This window comes from Falco naumanni, chromosome 4 (genome assembly GCF_017639655.2).
Source record: "Falco naumanni isolate bFalNau1 chromosome 4, bFalNau1.pat, whole genome shotgun sequence".
Classification (NCBI taxonomy): domain Eukaryota; kingdom Metazoa; phylum Chordata; class Aves; order Falconiformes; family Falconidae; genus Falco; species Falco naumanni.
The window spans coordinates 51,593,413-51,615,638 of NC_054057.1; the positions used below are offsets into that span (position 1 = coordinate 51,593,413).

The following is a 22,226-nucleotide window of genomic DNA, read 5'->3' on the forward strand; positions in this document are numbered from 1 at the left end:
TTGCTTTCAGGGGATTTCTGCACCGTTCACTATTTCCTTTAGCAGATGCTTTTACTACTGACTTTGTAAATTCACTCCTTACACATAAAAATAATCTCAGAAATGCTGTTAGATAGATTTGTGTTGACTTTTGTGACTGCCTGCAAATCCAGTTAATCTGCTTCCCTTCTTTTTGAATATTTAGGAATATTTTTTTAAAAGCACATCACTTTTTTTTTCTCCATACCTTGTTCCTTTTGTCTATTTGATGCCTTTGCAAACTGACAGCCTCCAAAGTTGGTTAACTTGGCAGCATGATGGCAGATATAGTCTAGCCAGGCCAGTCCAAGAGCAGGAATTGAAAGGAACAATTTGTCCACTTAACTGTGACCACCAAGGGATTATGGAATGAGATATAAACTCTCCAGTAAATTGTGGAGGCATTATTACAGACAGGTCAGTCAAGAACTTTGTGCAGTATACCTTATTGGTAAAACCAGCAGAGAGTATTTTATTCCTAAAGGAAGGAGGCCATTAGGCAAAAAAAAAACTTTCAATGATACCATTCTCTCTCCCTCTTCCTATTTGAGTTTAGATTTGCGTCTCAGGAAAGAGATGGTACAAGTCAAAAAGACAAGTTATACAGTGAGGTATTAAGAGGAGACATAGCTCTAAGACATTGATTGTAAGATAAAAAATGTGTTAGAGAAGGGCTTTTAACTCATAATTTTTTTATCAAGCTTTTCCTCAAGCAAATGCAACATAGAGATGCTATTAAGAAGCAAGAAATTTGAAATAGACATCTTGGTTTTCTTTAACATGCTATAAAATCATTCTGCAGTACTGTCTTTGCAAGATACCTTTTAAGAGAAAAGCAAAGGATATTTTGAACAAAAATAACATCTGCAGTTTACAGCAGCTAGATTTGGAACTGCACTCACGATGTGCTCTGTGCTTATTTTGGATCTGTTGGGAATGATAACTGCTTTTAACCACTGTCTCACTTAGAATGAATGTATATTGCATCAGAAGCAATGAATTAAAAAGACTAAAGCTCAAACTCTGGTTACCCAAAAACGTTAATCAATTTAACTATGTAGTTTTGAAGTAAGCTGAATTGATGAGCATAGTATTTAATTCTTGTTAAGTAAGTTTACTTGAATTACATTAATTTCTAACTGATGTATAAAATGTACATACATCTGTGTACATGTATATATTAAAGCCCCTGTCTATTGTGAGAATGATGCAATGCAAGATTAAAATCCACAATTTTATATATTTCTGTGGAAAATAGTACTTGAAGCACAGCTTAATCAGGGACTTCTGACAGCTGATCTTTTAGTAAATATCCCTTTAAAAATGCCTCCTCCCTCACTTCCCTGTAATTTCTCTGTACCAAGCACTGCTGGGTTCTTCCTCATGAGTCTTTAGCAACATGGGGATACGTGTTCATTGTGTTACACACTGGCATCACTAGGACTGTGTGCAGTTACCAGTAAAAGCATGATGGCTGCTAAGGTATGGAGACATTACAAAGACGAGATTTTTTAACAGTACGCAAAAAATACATACTCTTGTGTGACTAGAATTACAATTCCAATGAACTTCATCTGACTAGATTGTAGTGTACTCATCAGCATTTAATCCAGACAGCCTATGCCTTCTCTGCAATGACTAATTCTGTTGAGTTGCCTACCTTTCAGAAAGATTACAGCCCACTGTTAGATGTATTAAGCTAAACGAGTTTTACTTTATTAATTTAACCTAGTCATCAGTAGTTATTTGAAAGAGTTTAAAATAATGTTACATTTTTATTCATTATATTATTACAGAGAAAACAGATTTGTGGTTTCAGAAATCCCTTGAGAGTTAGACCTCAGATGGAAAAATGACAAATAAAAGCAAAACCAAATGCCAGACTCCAAATGTTGGCCTTCAAAACAAGATGGAAAAAAGTATAAAGACAAAAATCTTAATGGACGTAAAACCAAAGCTTTGTAATGCTTTTACTGCCTGATGGAAAGCTGACCAAATCAGCAGAGAAACTCCTGGGACAGAGTAATGTTGTCTAACTTTAGACGTCTGGCATCTGCATCTACACTAGTTTCTCTAGGTTCTGTTTGTATTTAATGAAGAAAAAGTAGGTGGTTTTACTTCACTATCCTTCTAAATTATTTTAGATGCCTGTCTTGGGATGACATGAATAGCACTCTGCTGCTTCACTGGTTGTAAGGAGTTTCTTGATACCTACCTCAGATGGAGTCATCCCTGCAAAATCCAGTGCCTATTAGTGCATCTGCTTATTTACTGTACTGTCCTGCACTTTATTCCAACTTGCTTTGAGGAAGTAAACAGGAACTCTGCATTCCTGGGCACGGAAAACATTTAAAGGAAGGCAAAACTGCTTATCCTAAAATCAACTTTATAGAGATCTCAAAAAAAATTATTCCACAAAAAATGGAAAAATACTCAATTGAATTACATAAATGAGATAAATTTCAGTGTTGTTCTCAGTGTAATATATTCCAAGAAAAGGAGAAGGAAAAGATATATTGAGTTCAAATTGTTCTTGACATGAAGCAATGCAGAACATATAAGCAGAATCAAGGCTTTCCCATGGGAACATTGGTCTGACTGCAATTTCCTAATAATGACTGCTGGTCCAGAATCATTCTTATAAACATTTTAGTGCATGCCATCTAAAGACTATAGTGACTGTGGGTTGTTAGAATCTGTAAATCAGTTGATTCTGTGTTCTTAATTTATGAAAGTATAATAGGTGCTGTCTAGGATAGGAATGGTAGGAGGAGAAGAAAGTAGCAGTATAATTCATTCTGAAATGAAGATGGGCAAAAATACGGAAAAAGCAGACAAAGGCAATGCAGACTAAACATAGATATAAATTTTATATACTTGGCACCAAACAATTTACAATTTCCTAAAAAATTTCCAAGACAAAACAAAAATTAAGGAGAATATACAGTCTCTCTCTAGATCTGGTATGCTTGGGCCTTTTAAAGTAGCATTAACATAAAAATGCAATGCATATATAAGAGAATTATGTGATAACTTAAGTGTTGACTGTTTTATAAGCAGCAAACTTGTTCAACTGCAAATAATTGCATCAGAAGAAGTGATCAGAAAACAAAAAAATTGTTCTTACCCATTCAGAGTAGAAGCCGAATGTGAAACCTTTCACATTATGCATCAGGGGTTCTTATCTGGTGGGCACTGACTTGGCTGTGCACAGAACATCAGAGCAGGTGCTGGAAAAAATTTCTTGGGTCTTTCAGTCATGTCTGTGCCAACACAGCCACATCAAATTCTCTCCAGTCGTTTGCATTTACATACTTACCATGTATTTTAAAACCTGGAAGGCTGAAATTCAACTTGCAAATCAAAATTCCTAAAGGTAGATATTTATGTAGGTGTCTAATCACGAGTGTGTGGAAACAGGGTTTGATGTGAATGTCTAAACATAGGTATCTAGTGCCATTGGACTCGCCACTGCCATTCTGGCAAAGAGGTCTTCTGACACATCTGCCATGCAGATGTCTCAGATCCCCCAGAGCATCTCACGTAATAGTAGATGACTACATTTAGGCAAGTAGGTAGTTTATTATGTTGGTGGAACTTCCATTGACCAAAAGGTGATGTATGATTCTCTGTTTGGTTTTCCTTTATGTATTTGAAAGAAGAGAATGAATGACAATGAGTTGAGGTATTCCTATGCTGACAAGCAGAATGCACACTTTTGACTGTGATTTAAGGCATTAAATGTAAAGGTGCTAATGCAGCTTAACTGAATCACGATATATGAGAGTAAGATGTGTAGTATATTTGTGTCTGTGGATGTTGTACAGCCTGGATTAGTCACTTAGAATGGTAAGAACATATACCCTTTATGTATGAGACCCTAGTATAGTCTTTAAAATCCACTCCCTGTAGTAGATACAGAAAGCCTTTGGGTGAATCAGTAATAAAGAATGTTATGACTAATTTTTGAGAAACTAAGGTTATATTCAGTGTCAGATAGAAGCCAAGGCCTTGAGTAATGAGTTCTCAAAAATGTCAAATGTGGTCAGGAGCAACTACTTTCTATTGTTGAAAGGAAACTTGCAAGCTGAAGTTATTTCTTATAGTTGCTCGACTGATCTCTCATGTAAATATGGGCTAAGTAGCTACTAGCAACAGAATTATATAATCAGAATTGCTAACAACTTTATTGCAACCTAAATGTATTTTATTAATTCAAATATTTTTAAAGATCTGTGCATTAAAATTACAGTGTTTCTAGTACTGTCAGCTTCCTAATAATTCCTGTGTATCTTGTGTGCATAGTTCTTTATGAGATCTGCAGGAAAATGGTTTCAAGGTTGTCGTGGGCTGACTCTGGCCAGCAGCTCAGCCTCACACAGCCCTTCACTCGCTCCCTCACAGTGGGATGGGTGAGAGAAACGGAAGGGCAAAAGTGAAAAAACTCCCAGGTTCAGATAAAGACAGTTGAATAGGTAAAGCCAAAACTGTGTGTGCATGCAAAAGAAAATCAGGAATTCATTCACTGCTTCCCTTCGGCAGGCAGGTGTTTTAGCTATTTTCAGGAAAGCGGGACTTCATCACACATAATGGTGACTGGGCAAGACAAATGCTGTAACTCCCAACATCCCTTTCCTCTTCCATTCTCCAGCTTTTATTGCTGAGCACGTGTCATATGGTGTGCATTCAGCTGTCCTGGCTGTGTCCCCTTCCAGCCTCTTTTGCACCCCCAGCCTCCTCACTGGTGGGGCAGCAGGAGAAGCAGACAAGACAGCACTGTTCAGCAATTGCTAAAACATCAGCGTGTTATCAACACTTTTGGTGACAAATCCAAAACAGCACCCTATGAGCTGCTATGAAGGAAATCGACTCTAACCCAGCCAAAATGAGGACAAATGTCAGCAGTGAGAGAGTCAGAACAAGGGCATTTTTTAATGAAGCGAGGAGGTGATGGGGGGAAGTTTAAAGTCTAGCCAGAGGGAACTAATTTTAAGTCTGGAGTATAGAGACCATGGTGCTTAGAGAAGAATATACAGCTGGGTCAGTTTAGCCATCAATGTAACAGCAAATGCATGAGTTGGTGTGTGTCAGTCTCACACACTTCTTGCCTTAGAGTTACTTCTGCTCCTTAAGCAAACCCAAGACTCTCTTTGGAGCAGGTTTTATAGTCAACTTGTAGCACACGCCAGCTTCTCAGGAGCAGAAAGGAACCTTACAGCTGCTGTAAGATTTTCTAGCACAATGAGAAACTTCAATAGAAGGGAAGAATTAATTTCTGCTGGGCACTGGGAAAGTCCAGGACACAATTTACATTAGAAGTTCTGCTTTGTTTTCCTTTTGAAGGCTATTAAAAAATAAATTACAGGAGGCCAGTGGTTACTTTAACATATCAAGATTTGTTGAGCTACTTGGTAGTTCCCAGAATAAGAAGATGAGAATGGTGCAAAGTTGTCCCTGAGTGCATTCTTACCAGGTGTTGTGTGCATGGCTTTAGGATACCTGGGGAGACCCCTGTCTCTGCTCTGCAGTAATGCAATGTTGAACATCACTGTTACTATTAAATCAATTTTTTCCATGAAAGTGAACAAGAAATCTTCCACTCTGTATTTAAACGGCACAGATTTATTGCCATTGCAACTTCTTTTGCAAATGACATTTACCTCCCTGAAATTTGTAATATTTATGTGGTGGGTGTTAAGAAATTTTGATTTAGAGACCATTCAGGCTTCTATTTGTACACTCAGTGTAAACGTACTTAGCAGAAATGGGCTCTGCTAATGCCAACAAGAAGATAACAAATAAAACATATTGTGGAATTGCTGTGCATCGCTGTCATGGTTTAACCCCAGCTGGCAACTAAGTACCATGTAGCGCTCGCTTACTGCCCCCCACCCCCAGTGGGATGTGGAGGAGAATTAGGAAAAAGGTAAAACTTGTGGGTTCACTTAGGAACAAATTAATAATTGAAATAAAATATAATAATAATAATAATAGCAACAACAATTTTAACAACAACAATCTTAATGAAAAAGAGAGAGAGGGACAGAGAAATAAAACCCAAGGAAAAAACCAAGTGATGCACAATACGGTTGCTCACCACCCACTGACCAATGCCCAGCTAGTCCCCCAGCAGTGGTCAGAGGTTCCCAGTCAATTCCCCCCCAGTTTATATACCGAGCATGACATTCTATGGTATGGAACATCCCTTTGGCTAGCTGACCTGAACTAGCCAAAGGGATGTTCCGTAACATAGAACCAGTAGAGCACGGGAAACTGAGAAGCCCTTGATTCAGAGTAAGCACTACTTGGTGACAACTAAAACATCTGTGTGTTATCAACATTATTTTCACACCAAATCCAAAACACGGCACTGCACCAGCTACTAGGAAGAAAATCAACTCTATCCCAGCTGAAAACAGGTCAGTCATTTCTCAGCTTTACACTATATTTGCAACTCCCGATGGGCAAAAAGTCAGGAAATAAAATTCCCTTTCTTCCAGAATACTGTTGATGGGGACATGAGGCTGCCAAATTGTTAACTCATTTATTGGAGTATCCTTTTTTCCATTATTTTGCAGAGCAGATCAGGTTGAATAAATGAAGGGGGATACCTGAAGTATTTACAGTGTTGGTGCCATGGGCTGTTGTAATGGCTGCTGAGAAACTTTACCACTCTGTTCCCAGAAAATCGCCTGGAGACTGGCTGATGTTCCTTTTGCTGTGACAGAAGCCAAATTAAAGAAGCGTAGGGGTGGTCTGTGGTGTTTATCTGTAGGCATAGTTTTCAGAGCTGTCCAAAAATGAGCTGAACTGCAGTATAATTCTGCCATTCTAGCAGGGAATTGAAGGGCAGTTCTTCAGAACTGATTTTGTGTGACATTATGTTAATTTAGAAAAAAATATTTTTAACATTGTATTTGAAAACCATTTTAGAAACATTGTTCAAGAAACATTGCGCTACTTTAGAGTCCTACTTGACAAACACAGGATTCATGTGGAAAACTAGGATGTTTTGGGGGCATCCATCTAAGTGCAGGCATTTGTACACTCTAGGTAGCTACACTTCAATTAGTCACTGTGGGGCCTCTTCATTGCCTGTAGAAATAAATTCAGTGAAGTCCATGTTCAGTGCTTACATAGGTACAAGAAGTACTTTCTCGAAGGCCCTGTGAAGACACCCTACATTGCCTTAGATATTTATATTTGCAGTGTAGACACCTCATGGTAGGTGAAACAGAGCCTATAATCTATGCTCACAGAGTCCTTAAGACTGCAGTGGAGCTCTGCAAATATACAGCAGACTCTTTATAGAGAACAATAAAGTAATACTTTAGGTTTTACCATTTTAACCAGCCAGGGACACCAATAAAAAAAAACAACAAACAAACCCACAAACAATTCCACCCCCCCAAAAAAAAAAGAAAAAAAAAGCCAAAACAAAACAACCAAAAGAAACAAAGGCAATATTTATTCAGGATTTTAGCTAAGGAACTTTATTATGGTCATTCTAATGGCACTGGAAACTTCATTGAGTCCTTATTTTCTTTCTTTATCTCTACAGTCAGTGAATATTATATAAAACAAACAAAACATTAAAATGTCAGGATTGTTGTGAAAAAAAACATCACAGCTTACTTCCGTAATTAAAAAAAGAGATTTGTTTCCTGTGGCACCTCATGTACCACTTGTAGCTCCTAACAAGCGTGACTGTTGCTATGAATAAATTTGAGATCTATTGCAATTATGTTTCCCTTATTCTTGTCCTTTAACCATATCTATGATAGTGCAGTTGCAAGATTCTTAATTTCATTTCACATTTCATTTAGTCTTTTCCATATCTGTGTAATATTTGCTAAGTGGATGTTCAGCTGATTTCATCACGAATTGGGATTGCTAAAGTTACCTCTTTACTTGTCCTTTTACATGTTATAAAATAAATATAATTTGCTTTTCCTTTTGCTATCTTAGTTTATTTAAAGAGTGATATAACCATATGCACTGAATATTGAAATTGTCCGTTATGCATAGCATATTCTACACTGCTATTAAAAACTTTAATTTCATACCATAGTACAAAACTTTAGTTTTAATATTTTATCTAGCTTGAGTGGAAAATGTCAGTCTAATGACTTTGTTGTAGGCATAAATGAAGAAGCAGCTTAATTTTGAGAATATTTAGCATTAATTTTCTTGATGTTGTCATTCAGAATAGGAGTAGATTTACAGATAGCTGCAGTGAATCAGTGGCCTGTGCACTTCAGTCTGCTTTTCTTCTGTTGAAGAATTTCCTTTCCAAGTTTTAGCAAATAACTTTACTAAAGGAAAAAAAAAAAGGGTTGTTTGGGTCACAATTTAGTAAAGTATTAGAACATTTATATTAGGAAACTAATGAGATGTAAACAGGTCTTTAAAATTAAACTCATATATAAATGCATTATAAAGTACAGTAGAGCAGAAGGAACTGAGACAGATTCTCTCTTTCAGAGATAATCCATTGTTTCAGTGTGACTCATTCTTCAGTTTGATTGCATTTATTGAAGCTGATGAATCTGATGCTTTCTTTGACCTCATTGGCATGGGATAATCAGCTGAAATTGTACCAGCTTGTGTGTCTAAAGTTTTGAGTTCCTGAGGCTGAATTTTCTATTGAGGTCCATTGGCTTGAGATGTTGCATTGCAAAAATATGTTGGAATAAAGATAAAATATTCTCATCATGTACTGTAGAGCAAAGAGTGAAAATAATACTATTTATTTAGCCTTCAGAGCTACTTAATGGAAAACTATGTAATTTCACAGTGAATTTTATATATCAGTAAGTGGTTTCTGCATGTATATTTTTCTGTGCAGGTCAACTTCTATGTAAGGGTGAAGGCAATTTATACCCTTGGACACAGCGTATCTCTGATTGCTCTTACAACAGGAAGTATAATTCTTTGCCTTTTCAGGTAGGTGTTTTTCATGAGTAAATATGAACAGTGATAAGATGGTTTTTACTTGTCTGATTGCTGAGGTATTTAGAAAATGCATCTATTTTACACTTTTCTCAATTAAACAGCTGACAATAATATAATGCTAGCTTGATTTTTGCTAGTACCATATTAAAAAATTTCAAAGCACTTAACAAATTTACAGACATTACAGCCCCTGTAAGAAAGAACAGTCATTTAGGAATGGATTATATAAAGCATTTTCTATTTGATTATTAAAATTGGCACCTTGAATTGCTCTTGAAAATCAGTAGGATGCTGGTCTCAACACTGGACAAGTGGGCAGCCATATTTTGCAGAAGCTTCTGAGTGGTTTCCAGGGGTACTATTATCAAAGGTAATCATTAATTTTTCCAAGTGGGGTTGTAAAGGTATGGATCATTATGCTGAAGGATAGTGCTGTGAGTGCAATGGTTTTGTTAGGCAGTATTAGGAAAGGCAGTACTGCCTGTTAGTTTTGCCTAACTTCTGGGAGTTTTCTGAGACTGAAAGCAATCTCCAGCTGGTAAAAGAAATTGCAAAATGGTATGATCAGTATCATAGATTTTCTCAGTCTCTCCACCTTCATGCTTTTATGTATCACTTCTTCCTGTCTAATAGAACAAACTTTATATTCTCCATTATAAACTTCACACAACTTCTCCGTTCCGCTCTGCACCAAGAAAAAAAAGAAAATGCATCTCTCAGATTTGGTAGAAAAGTACACGTAATATGTAGAGGACAGCATGTTGTTTGGCAGAGCCTTATTCCTCTGATGAAATATTCCTATGGAGAGTTCTGTAAGCCTTTCAGTCTGTCATCAAATTTTATCAGTATTTAAATATTCAGATACTATTAAGAGCAGATACATAGGCCATAATTATATTTTGTAATGTGTTTGAAAAAAATTGAGACTGTCGTGACTGAACTCCAGCTGGCAACTAAATGCCGTACAGCCGCTCGCTCACTCCCCCTGCCCCTGGTGGGATGTGGAGGAGAATTGGAAAAAGGTAAAACTTGTGGGTTGAGATAAAAACAAATCAATAATGCAATAAATTAAAATATAATAATATCAACAGAAATAATTGTAATGAAAAGGAAGATAACAAAAAGAGAGAGATAAAGCTCAAGAAACCCAAGTGCTGCAGAGTATAATTGCTCACCACCTACTGACCAATGCCCAGCCAGTCCCCCAGCAGTGGTCAGAGGCTCCCAGCCAACTCCCCCCCAGGTTATATACCGGGCATGGCGTTCTATGGTATGGAACATCCCTTTGGCTAGCTCAGGTCAGCTGTCCTGGCTCTGCTCCCTCCTGGCTTCTTGTGAACCTGCTCCCTGGCAGAGCATGGGAAAGTGAAAAGTCCTTGATTTAGAGTAAGTACTACTTGGTGACAAATAAACCAATGTGTTATCAGCGTTATTCTCATACTAAATCCAAAACACAGCACTGCACCAGCTACTAGGAAGAAAATTAACTCTGTCCCAGCTGAAAACAGGACAGTCACTCACGGTTATCTTCTTCTTACTGGGAGATGCCTCAGGCAGATTGTGCATTTTCAAAACTGCTAAAATTAACAATGCATGTAAGACAGTGTGTTACAGCCATTTGAATGTTGTCCATCACCAGAAGTCAGTTATAACAAACAGACCAAGAATTTCAGAGGTGTGCTCCAAACCTTATATATTCAAGTTGAGAACTCCCCAGTCTCTCTGTTGAGTCAGTGGAAAACCCAGGCTTTTTTTCAGGGGGGGAACACAGGGTCTTCTAAGTCTCCCCCTAAAGAAGCGTGTTTCTCTGCTATCTACAGGGAGTGTAGGGACCTCCTAACATAGTGAGTTGAGTTAGGAACCCAAACAAGTTGTAAAAATAACCTGTTCAGTATATAGTTTCCCAAGCATGTCACAAGCAGCCAATTATCATGGAAGGCTTTAGCTGAAGCAGTTGTAAATTATCAACAATAGAAGAGAATGCTGATGGCTATGCATGTATGTCTGTCTCAGGCATGTTGTAAGGCGTCCCATACATTATGGTCATTTTTAAGGATGGAGTTTGGAAAATAAGAATGTTTCTGTAAGTTTTAACTTTTCACTACTTAGCTGGTAGCACCTTCTATCCAAGAAACATACTTTCTCTAAAAGGTCTCAGAGTTTGTTATAGGTAAAGTCAATATACTGTTTATTAAACCAGTTGCTCACCCCTGAAACACATTCACCTTTGAATGTAACCAGCAAACTTTCACCTTGCTGTGTTTAAAAAGGAGAGCAAAGAACAACTCTTCTAAGTGAAACTATCTAAAGGAGATTTGGTAGTTAAGTACTGAGTTAAAAATCGGGAGTTACTAGCACAGTAGGGTTGTCAAAATCCTGACTTCATCCAGCAGGATTGGAATTTGAACTCTGGATATTAGTAACACAAGAGATTATTGTGCATTGCTGGATTTATATATGTATGTTTCAAATTATACTGTGTTTAATCCTGAATTTGTGCAGTACTTTTAATGAAAGAAAAAATGGAATAATGTGGATTTTAATTTAATTATGGGTGATGTGTTCATGACAAGGAAGTGGACGTTCTTTTTTACGTATTACAACTTGACTTCTGCAGTCCATTTTATATTATTATGTACTGTCTAGCAGAACAGATAGATCGTCAGTGCTTTGCAGTTGTTCACAGCATCAGCTGTAAGCACATGAAAGGCAGAACCATTCAGTGGGGAAAGGAGGGTTTTTTCTGAAACCTTCCATGCAGTTGCAATATTGTTTTGCATTTCTTCCAAAGAACTGGACTTGGTTTGAATCTTTACAGAAACATTATAAGGGTTCCCATTTATTAGTATCTGCAAAGAACACAGAAGCATTGTAAAAGGAAAGGATTGTATATCTGGCTAATCTTTTAATCTCAAAACAAAGGCATAAAACATGAATATCTGTAAATACCTTGCCAGACTAAATTGACAGCGTTTTTCAAGTCACTATATGCCACTCCCCACATAATATTCTATGTATTTATCATAATTAAAGTTAATTGGCAACTTTCTGGCACAATGTTTTCCTGTTGGAGGTTGCCAGTTTGTCAGGCACATTCTTGCTTCTCCAAACTTAATTTATAAACAATTAAGCTAATCATTTTGATGCAGTCAAAGAAGCTGCTTGCTTTACCCTTCTTTGAATGCAAGTTTCTATTTCTTGATTTCGAATGTCTAAGTCTTAATATGTCATAAAATTTTAGAAAGGTGGAAATCAAAATTATTACAAATAAATATTATTTTTCAGATATTTTAGAAAAGGTTTATTTGTTCCAACTCAGAGTGAAAATAAATTGTAGAACAGCATATTTCCGCATAACACTGACATTCTAGATCTTACCATACTTCCTTCAGGGTTAGTCCTGTATAACAAAACCTTCCCCCAGAAATGTCGGTTTCTCTGATATGTGTTTCTTACCGAGGAGAAAAATATGAATCTTCATCATTTCTGAAAGATGGCCTCTCATGTGCATTTGCATTAACTGTCCGTAAACTTTCCTCACATGGTAGTTTTGTGTCATCAGGTAGTCATATCAAAGGAATAAGCAGCATAGTTTTTGTTTCATTGTTAAAAAACAGCATTTCTGTGTTATTCTGAAACATCATACATATCCCATATAAAAAAAATCTGGTTTGACAGCCTTATATATATCCAACATTTATTATTTCAGCTACTGTATGGGGTGAAGAACTAATCATCTAAATTAGTTACTCATGAAAAACATTTTCCTCCCATTTGCAGCTTTCATGTATCTCTGAATTCCATAGGAACACATGATGCAGTCCAACATAATACTGGTATTTCAGTTTTTCTCAGAACCTGGTTCAGCTAGGGACATGCAGAGCCACAGAAATCACTGGATTTTTGAACAGCTGCTGTCAGTTCAGCCTGGTATTCTGTCCCTTGCCAAACTGGGGGCTAGCAAGACAGATCTCTTATTTATTTCCCTACACTCATTGTAGCTGTCCTTGTTTTAGTAGTTTCAGAATGGATTATTTAGCATTCTTTGGTGCAAATCAAAATGTGAAGACTACTTGGAAGCTACCACTGCACACCACCATAACATCCTATTGCATCTTTGTTCTTTCATTGCTCGTACTTGCTACAATGCCCTGGCTTCTGGCTTATTTCCAGGTGCAGTTCAAGGTGCTGGTTTTGATCAGAAAAATCAAAAGCAGTTTGGTTTGTGAGGATTTGCTATGAAAAAATTCTGTTGAATGGGAAGGTCTTGAAGGAAATGTCTTTTAAGCAAAAAGCCCTGAACTTGCAACTTTCTTCTCCTGAGCACTCATTCACTTACTTGGAATATTTAATTTGTCATTTGTTTGTCAGGCTATCACATGCCTGCTGGACTTAAGAAGTTTTACACCTCACTGGATAGAAAGGATAGGCGATCTAATATTGTGAATGCATTTTTTAATTGTAGCTGCGTACACTCAAATCATAGGATGAAAAGCCATTATATAGCAAAATGCAGGAGTTAAATAAAAACTTAAACCAGAAAATAATGTCTGCAATATATCCAGGATAATCAGTTTTGTTTGCAAGAAAAACACTGGGATCAGCGCACACACAGAAGGTTATAATATTCTATGTTTATTGTAAGTTTATGTTAAAGTGTGGGAGAAATATCACTGGGATCTTTTGGGCTGTGATACTGAAAAGGAGTAAGACATACTTTGTGTATTTTGGACAGCCTATAATAATGATGAGGATGATGATGATAAAAGAAAACAGCAAAGTAGCACTGAATATGACAGAGGAAAGGATAGGCTCTTAATCAAGGTTCATATTACTAAGAAATGACCAGAAATTAATAGAAGAGCTTTCTGTCTCAAAATCTAAAATGTCTGTTTTTAAATCTCTTCTTAGAAAACTTCATTGTACTCGGAACTACATCCACCTGAACCTGTTCCTCTCTTTCATTCTAAGAGCAATCTCTGTTTTAGTCAAGGATGATATTCTCTATTCCAGCTCCAACACAGCTCACTGTCCAGAGGATCAAACCTCATGGGTAATGAACCTCATTTGCTACCTGGTATAATACTGTTGTGTCACTAAATTTTCCTCCCTGATCCTTTTAAATATTTAACGATACCAAGCTGTCAGTGCAGACAGTTCTATAGAGAATATAATGACTAGCAAAATGGTCTTTTAGAAGTAGCCAGAGAAAGAAGGTTGCAGCACAAGTAAGAGAAGTTAATGTCATTTTGCATGTCCGTGAAGGGACGTGTCATCTGCCAAAACAAATCATGACCAGCTATACCTCAGAATAAATATGGCCACTGCATTAATCAGCTGGGAGAGTTTAAGAGAAACAGGAGTTCCAATCAACTGGGAGTGATTAAATGCAGCTCTTCTGGAAGTGTTCTAGTGGCTTTATCAGGAGTCTAGGATTTGGACAGGTATCAATGGAGGGAGAGAAATGAGTCAGGGAATTAAATATTTGCAGGAGCTATCTTTATTAACTCCTCTGTACTTTCTGGCTATGACAGGAGTGTTGTCATCTGCATTCTTGGCAAGCTAATATGTTTACTACATTTTCATACCCAGGGGTTAAAAAAATTCTCAAGTCTTGCTGTTAGAAGACTGACCGCTATATGATAATCCCTGTTCTCTGCCTGCCTTGTTTCAGTCAAAAGTGCTGCAGAAGAATCCTACAAATATTGCTGAAGCCCTTCTGAATTTAATTTACTTCAGTTTAAGCTTGTGAGAAAAAAAAGGAAGATATTTTTACATTGATGAAGCTGTATTGTCCCAAAGCATAAAGTTCTTAGCGGTGACTACCAAGCTGTATGCATGAATTTGTAATCTGGGATATTTCTAATGAAGACAAATAGGCTCTGAGTTAATAGACGCAAAGAAGGCAAAGTAGTTAGAAGGCAGACTGCCAGGGGTAATCAAAACGTCTTAGGTCCTTGAAAGATTAGTCAGTGGACTCTCAAAATACTGCTTGATTTCTGCAATTTCTTTTATTCTCCAGTTATTCCTGCCTGAAAGCCTCATATTTTCCTATTTGAATATGTCCAGTTTTGTGGACTGTTGAGTAATTTTTGGTGCATTTATACGTGGGATAATCTGACGCCAATTTAGCAAGGCTGTTTTGTCTTGCATTGGCTGGATGCTGCCTTTCTGTTGTAACAGCCTGTGGGCTTTGCCCCTTTTGTCACGTGTGTGATGTTCCACAGTTCTGCTGCATGCACAGGTGTTGAAAAGCACACAATTCAGAATGCAATGTAACTAGGTCCTGGATCTGAGTGACACAGAGCCACAGTTCTGGCTAACGGTTTATTGACAGATACCTTCGCTGTTCAGCATCTGGAAATACACCTGATAGAGGATTAGCTGCAGGAGGAAGGGAAAACATTTTGTTGCGGAGTTCTGGTGTGTAAATTGAGAATATAATACAGGGGAGTATTGGAATTTAAAAGGTTTAGACTTTGCTAATCTGGTTGTAAGTAGTCATAAGCATAAAAGCAAATCGCAACTTGCATTTTGAAATTTTCTGGCCATTACTGGTCTGCAGTGGATATCCCTCCAGTGGATACAAAGTCTAGAGTTAAGATTAGTCTTATTAAATGAGATGACTGAACTACGCTGTTTCTCTGGGCTTCTGTCTTTCTCACTGGACAGTTTATCTCATCTGCTTTTAAGACTTTCTCTGGTCATGCCTGTCTGTCTTCGTGGCTGCATAAGGAGCTGGTTGGCTAGTAGGTGGCTAGCATTCACCAGAAACCTTGCTTGTAGGCAGCTAAAATTAGGTGAAATGAATTCAAGCCTTTGGATTCTTATTTGGTTGTCTATGTAGACATGTACATGGGTATAAATATAGGCATGTGTGTTACTTGGGATGCACTGAGATACCCGAGACACCACAAGGGGCTGATGGATACAAAGAAGTGTCTCTAGGAGGTCTGTGACCTTCTGGCTTAGCAGCTGGTGACAGGTCCCTGATGGCATCTCACCTTATAATAGACACCCATGTTTAGACAGAGGAATCAGTCACTAAATTAATGAGTTCGCTTCTTAGGTATTTGGTGTACTTGGAATTTTAACAGAAACAGTGGAAGTATGAAGGGTATTTAAAACGGGGAAGGGAGGAAAGCAGGCAGAAGCTAGAAGTTTTATTTAGTGATTCTCTGCTTCCCAGGAAGTGGCCAAACATCGCCTGCTGATGGGAAGTAGAGAATAACATCTTTTGTTTTGCTTTGCTTCCACTGACTTTTGCTATTGCTTCATTAAACTGCCTTTATCTTGACCCACAAGGGTTTGTTTCCATCTTTTTTTCTCCCCGGCCCTGCTCTGCTGAGGAGGGGAGTGACAGAGCCGCTTGGTGGGCACCTGGCATCCAGCCAAGGTCAACCCACCACAAGTCCATTTTGTTTAGTCTGTTACATTCACCGTATCATCACATTTCTCAGTTCAGACTCAACGGAAACATTTTTATGTTCAATTCTCACATCCCACATTCCTGCTGGGAAGTACCAAAGTAGCAGCAGCCAGCACTGTGGAACATCAGCAGCACAGACAGCTGAAAATCAGTTCTGAAGAGCAGCACATAGACTGTAACTGGGACTTCATTTCATGATACGTGTTTACGTGTTTTGTTACTAAAGAAACGCTAAAGCATTTTCTACAGGGAAAATGTAATTTTTAAAATTCCAGTCTTTTTCTTCTAAGTCTACTTAGATTAATCATCATCTAAAGTTATATTTTTCACTCAGTTTCTCATTTAGTCTTGAGAAATTAATAAAGCAGTTTCTTTGTTAATTTTCCTGTTAGCTGGGATTTTAATGTATTTATAAACCACCTACTAGATGGTCATTTAATCTAATAGCTATGTGTTAACTAACTATTGCAAATGTGTGCATTTATTGATAACCGTTACCTTTTACAATATTTATTTTGAATTTGAAATTATTGAAGGTTTCAAAATTTCTGAGAAAATTTGCTGAGAGCCATCTAAATAATTTTTTAATAATTCCTTTTCTTCATATATATATCTACACAGTAACGTTTACAATGTCTCATTTGGCATGACTGAAAAAAAATATTTCTACTGGACCTGGGTTACTAGTATTACATTGAGAGTTAAGATCTATAGGATATATTAATAACAGAATAATCCAGCATCTTTCCTGCAACAACTTTGATCTGTACTCTCATGTTTCAGGTGGGCTGCAAGGCTATTTTGGTGTTTTTTCAGTATGGTGTTATGGCAAACTTTTACTGGCTCTTAGTTGAAGGGCTTTACCTCCACATCCTCCTTGTGCTGATATTCTCCCCCAACAGACACTTCACAGTCTACCTGCTGATTGGATGGGGTAAGAACTTCAACATCTTCCAATAATACTCTTTTTTTTCTGTCTGTATAAATTAGTCAGGTTCAATATTCCATACCAAGGGGGTCATGCCATTTCTGTTGGATGACTCCTCGGACTCACTAGTTCTACGGTTCAGCTCCAGCAGAGGTTACAGCTGCTGTACCATGGGAGGGAGGGGGCACAAAAGTACTGAGGCATAAGTACTAGTTTGGTCCTTGGCATGGCTCCGACCTGTGCCGATGTGCACATTGCCCAGGGGGTGTTCAAGATATAGGATGGTGCAAGGACTGCCGCTGCAAAACGTATAATTCAGGCTGTCCTAGTTTGGGAGGAAAAAGAAAGTTTACCTGCACAGCCACAAGCTATGCTATTTGCCTTTTTTAGAAGCCAAATCATATTCTCCATCTGGTTTTAAATACATGTATTCCTTTCATTTCCAGAAAGTGCAATGATATCTACGCAGAGCACTTTAAAGCTTCCAGTAATTGGTGGTCATAAAACATTTAGGTATTGCTGGGAAATGGGAATAAACCAGTCTGTGGGAATGGTTCTTTATGAAATGATTTACACTTCAGTTTTATATTGCAGCCCTTGGAAGTGCGTTGGGAATGCATAACTTGTATCTATTGCCCTGTAGGTCACTCTGACAGCTTGAAAGAAGCCTAAGGCATGTTCTCTGTATATTAGTCATTGTGGCTGCATTTTTATAAGAAATAAACCCACTATCCCTGCAGTCTTTGTTTGCAATACACTGCTTACATCACATAGCTCATCAGATGGGCCTCTCCATGCACATGTTTACTGTGTGCTGTGTGTTTGGGGAATAAGTGGTTACTAGCAGGCTGAACTTTTTTTCTTTTCTTTTCTTTTCTTTTTTTGTGGTCATATATTTTTTTGATCATCCTCTAAACCTCTGGGATTTTTCAGGAATTCCTACCATATTCATTATTACGTGGACAGTGACACGGATCATTTTAGAGGACACTGGGTAAGCACATGGGGGAGAGAAATTTTAAAGCCTCTAATGTGCCAATACAATCCTTGCCTTGGCTATGGTGGTGTTCACACAAAGGTAGTTTGCTGTTTTGAAGGGGATGAGCACAGTATTGAAATTTCAGATATGGCAATAAAGGGACAGGTGTTTAGGAGCTCTTCAGCATGCTGCTTATGCTGTTTATTTGAAAAACCTTGAGGGCAGGAGAGAGCAGAGAAAGGTTTTGACTAATGTTACCCCTTGAGACCCACACTTAGAGCTATGTGCTTTGGAGGTCAAAATAATACTTAAAATAGCAGAGGGGATCCTTGGGTTCAGTGCTGCAGTACAGCATAGTAAGATGCTTGGCATTCTAATTTGCTAATTAGCAACTTAAAAGATTGAAATCTAGATAACTTTGGGTATATCTAAATCACATTCCCAGAAGTGAAGCAGTGTGATGTAAACATATTGAAGATGCACGTAGTCAGGTAAAACTATGACTAGTTAGAGCTAGGCCTGGCTAGCTTCTCCCTGGGAAGGGGAACTGAGATAAGAACTTTCTTTGTAGGAAGATCAGACTTATGCTGGCCCCAGGGAATGGGAGAGCATTCCTAGCTAGTGGGACAGTTTTCACACCTCTTTTTTCAACCTGGCTAATATTTTTCAATTTATTCTGTAATTAAATTGAAAAATCATGTCCTACTTAATTTCTAAATTTTCTTTGCAAGACCTCTAACATGTAAAGCAAAGCCTGACTCCTATTTCCTTTGCCATTGCAATCACAGTTAGAGGAACTCTGAAGGGTATTGCCCATGCTCAAGATTAATCTTTCAGAGCACTTAGAGTATTTGCACCAAAAGTGCTGAGCCCACAGCAAAACTTAAATTTTCAGTTTTTCAGACTAAGTTTCAGGTTCAGTCTCACATTTTCCTAAACCAGTTCCAGCCATCTGTAACCTAAATACCCCACAAGGAATAATGTCATTTCAATTGTATCTGTCAGCTGCCCAGAGGCTGGTGTTAAGCGCTTATTGGAAGTGTCCTTACACAAAGTGAAACTAAGCTTGGTCTCCCTAAAGGCCGACATCCTCCATGATGTCTAATGGTACAGTCTAGTGTGCCTGATGTTTTAGCTGATTTGAATATGCATGTTAAAACCAGGGAAATAAAATTACAGGCAGAAAAAGATTGAATGCCAAATTCTAGGCTAGAACAGGCATTATTTTACTGTGCTTTGACTTGTGTATAAGAAATACTTCTCCTCCTAGGTCTTGCTTGCCAGATGATATTAATGTCAACATAATTTTCCCTTTTTTTTTTTATAGTTGCTGGGATACGAATGAGCATGGTGGTCCCTGGTGGGTTATACGAATACCAATTTTAATTTCTATTATAGTAAGTAAACTTTGAAGCATGAATTATAGATCAGTACAGCATTCTGCAGTGCATATAGCCATTATTCTTTACTGCTAGTTACAGATAGGCAAGAATTCTGTTTTAATGAAAAGAAATTGCGCTGTAGGAGAAATGTTAAACAGATGCCAAGGCCATTAAAATTTGTTCCCTTCAAAATTTATCTGCCTCCTATTAAATGAGCAGTTGCTTTTATTTGTATGTTCTTCTTTTGTTAACATCTCTCCTGTTTATGAGCCTGGGGGAAAGAAAAAATCTAATTATACTTTTCAATGAATTGCAGATTTGATTTTGTGTGTAAATAGATAACTCTGTAATTGAGAATCTGATATTACTGCAGCCATAAAAAACTATGGCTGTGTATATCTTTCTTTAATTGGTAGTCTACTGAATTATATATTGAACATGAAGTATTTGCAAAAGAATACCATTTGAGAATGTTTCATGGGGCTTTTCCTATGTGGAGCTCATTAGAATTACTGGAGTAGCATAATAAAATTCCTGCTCACTGTGATGATTTTGTAATTAACTTTGGGCATAATATCCTATGGTTGTATGTCCGTTTCTGAAAACAGTCGTAGTGCAAATTAATACATTTAGATACACTTGCTTTATTTTTAACATTTTAGTCAGAAAAATTGGGACATTATTAGATTACACAAGATGTCAAGATTGCACATTACACTTGGGCTTGCCTTTGGGTCTGTGCCTGCTGATAATCATTTTGAGAGAACTTTCCATCATCTTCATCAGAGTAAATTCTGCAGTGTTTAAAGAGAAAGCAGAGTAGGCATATGTGTGAAATGACATAAGGTAAGGACTCACAGAAAAGATGTTTTGTGATATGAAGAAATGGGCATGCAACAGAACTACAGCATCTGTACAGAATATGTGTACCTCAAAGGAGCTGGAGAATGAGGGATGGTCCAGAGTCAAGAAAATATGCTGAAAGATAAAAGCAAAACAAACCACCTGGTGTTTACAGAAAGATGAGTCTATTCTCTGGATGTTCAATTTTAACAGCTATCTGGTAGATGGCTGAACTTCATGTGCCAGAATGCAGTGTTCCTCCAAAGAAGACCTAGACCTGGAAACAGAAGTTATCCAAGTGCTCATTGGCAGACTTTAATGGCAGCTGGATCTTAGCAAAGACTGGGAAATGAGTTCTGAGTTAAGAAAATGGAGTACTGGTCACTCAGCAAAAATCCAGTATGTCTTAAAAGGTGGACCAGAATCACTATTCGTGGCAGGGTATTTTTTCTTTTTTTTCCCCCATTCTTTTTTTTATGGTTCCATTACTGATTTGACACAAAGGGGTTGTAAGACATAGGGAAACATTTTGCAAATAATCTTTTTTGGCTTGCTGGGTGCACATGTTTAGGATCTGCTGTCTCCTTCCAGATATGTTTCTTCTCTTAAGCAGCATGTTTTAGGGATGAGAGCAACTAAAGATGGCCAAGTGATTCTGCAATGTGTACTTTGAAACCACTTATTTCTCCAGTTCAATGATTCTTCAGCTGTTTGATCAACTGCATTTTGCATTTGGGAAGTTAAGCTGGAAAGGGAGTTATGAAAGCAGTGATACTCACGCTTTCCTGCTGAATAAGTAATGTATCACGTTGGAACATTGAACTACAACCTGCACATTCATTGTGGCAGCTAGGATGCTGTGCAAACTTACAGCTGTGCAAAGTAGAGCATGCATTCATAGAGCAAGAGGAGCTAATGAAACACCATGTAAAACTGGTCATTGAAAAACACCACATCCATGAGAACATGATTTTCAACTTGCGTACACATGATAAGCCTCAACATTTCCTATTATCTTCTAGAAAAAAAAAGAGAAGTTGAAGATTCAGATCTGAATAATGAGGTCAGCGCTGCCTGCCATTCAACAATGAAAACAGATCATTGCAAGTTTTTTGGATAGGTGTTGTGAAAGAGTTGTGATGCTTCTCAATAAAAGTATGATGTACTTAGATCGTACTCACTTACACAGTGCCTTGAGTCTGCTTGAGAATGTAGGAAGACTGGAAGACTCTCAGAGAATGGTGGAAAGGGTAACCAGCAATAAAAAATGGCTTCAGTAGCAGGAAGGACATCTGTGTAAGTAGTCAATGAGGTGAAGACAGAAAAACTCTGACAGAAGCTGAATTCCAGGAAGATAAAGGAGAAAACACCTAAGCTGACAACCCTCATTGACTGTCTTATGTAACGGTATGAAAGCAAGCCCACAATGCAGCTAATATTGAAAATCTTTAGGAGGAGGAAGCGTGAAGAACCGAAGAGTAGAATAGTTGTTGCTGTGAAGGCGTGATTTCCAGGTGTTCTCTCAGTTTAGTACGGGCATGCTGCATTTAGTGTGTGGTTTTCTAGACTGCACCAAACAAGCCAGCACCAGAAGAGCTGGTGTACACAAGGTGCCAAAAGCCAAGGATGAACGAATAATGGGAGCAAAACTTGGGAACTACTGATTTTTATATTTCAATTTTCTAGATTGAT

The 22,226-nt window shown here is 37.8% G+C and overlaps 1 protein-coding gene across 2 annotated transcripts in view; it reads left to right on the top strand.

Annotated features, from left to right (window-relative positions):
- The window catches only part of VIPR2 (vasoactive intestinal peptide receptor 2), a 62,155-nt gene that overhangs the window by 27,735 nt on the left and 12,194 nt on the right, over positions 1-22,226 (top strand). The window contains exons 5-9 of one of the 2 annotated variants that reach the window (XM_040590217.1): positions 8,867-8,964; positions 13,885-14,026; positions 17,186-17,336; positions 18,264-18,324; positions 19,637-19,706. In XM_040590217.1, the coding sequence (XP_040446151.1) occupies positions 8,867-8,964; positions 13,885-14,026; positions 17,186-17,336; positions 18,264-18,324; positions 19,637-19,706 (522 nt within the window). The remainder of the gene's footprint in view (positions 1-8,866; positions 8,965-13,884; positions 14,027-17,185; positions 17,337-18,263; positions 18,325-19,636; positions 19,707-22,226) is intronic. The other variant, XM_040590218.1, reaches the window with a different exon arrangement.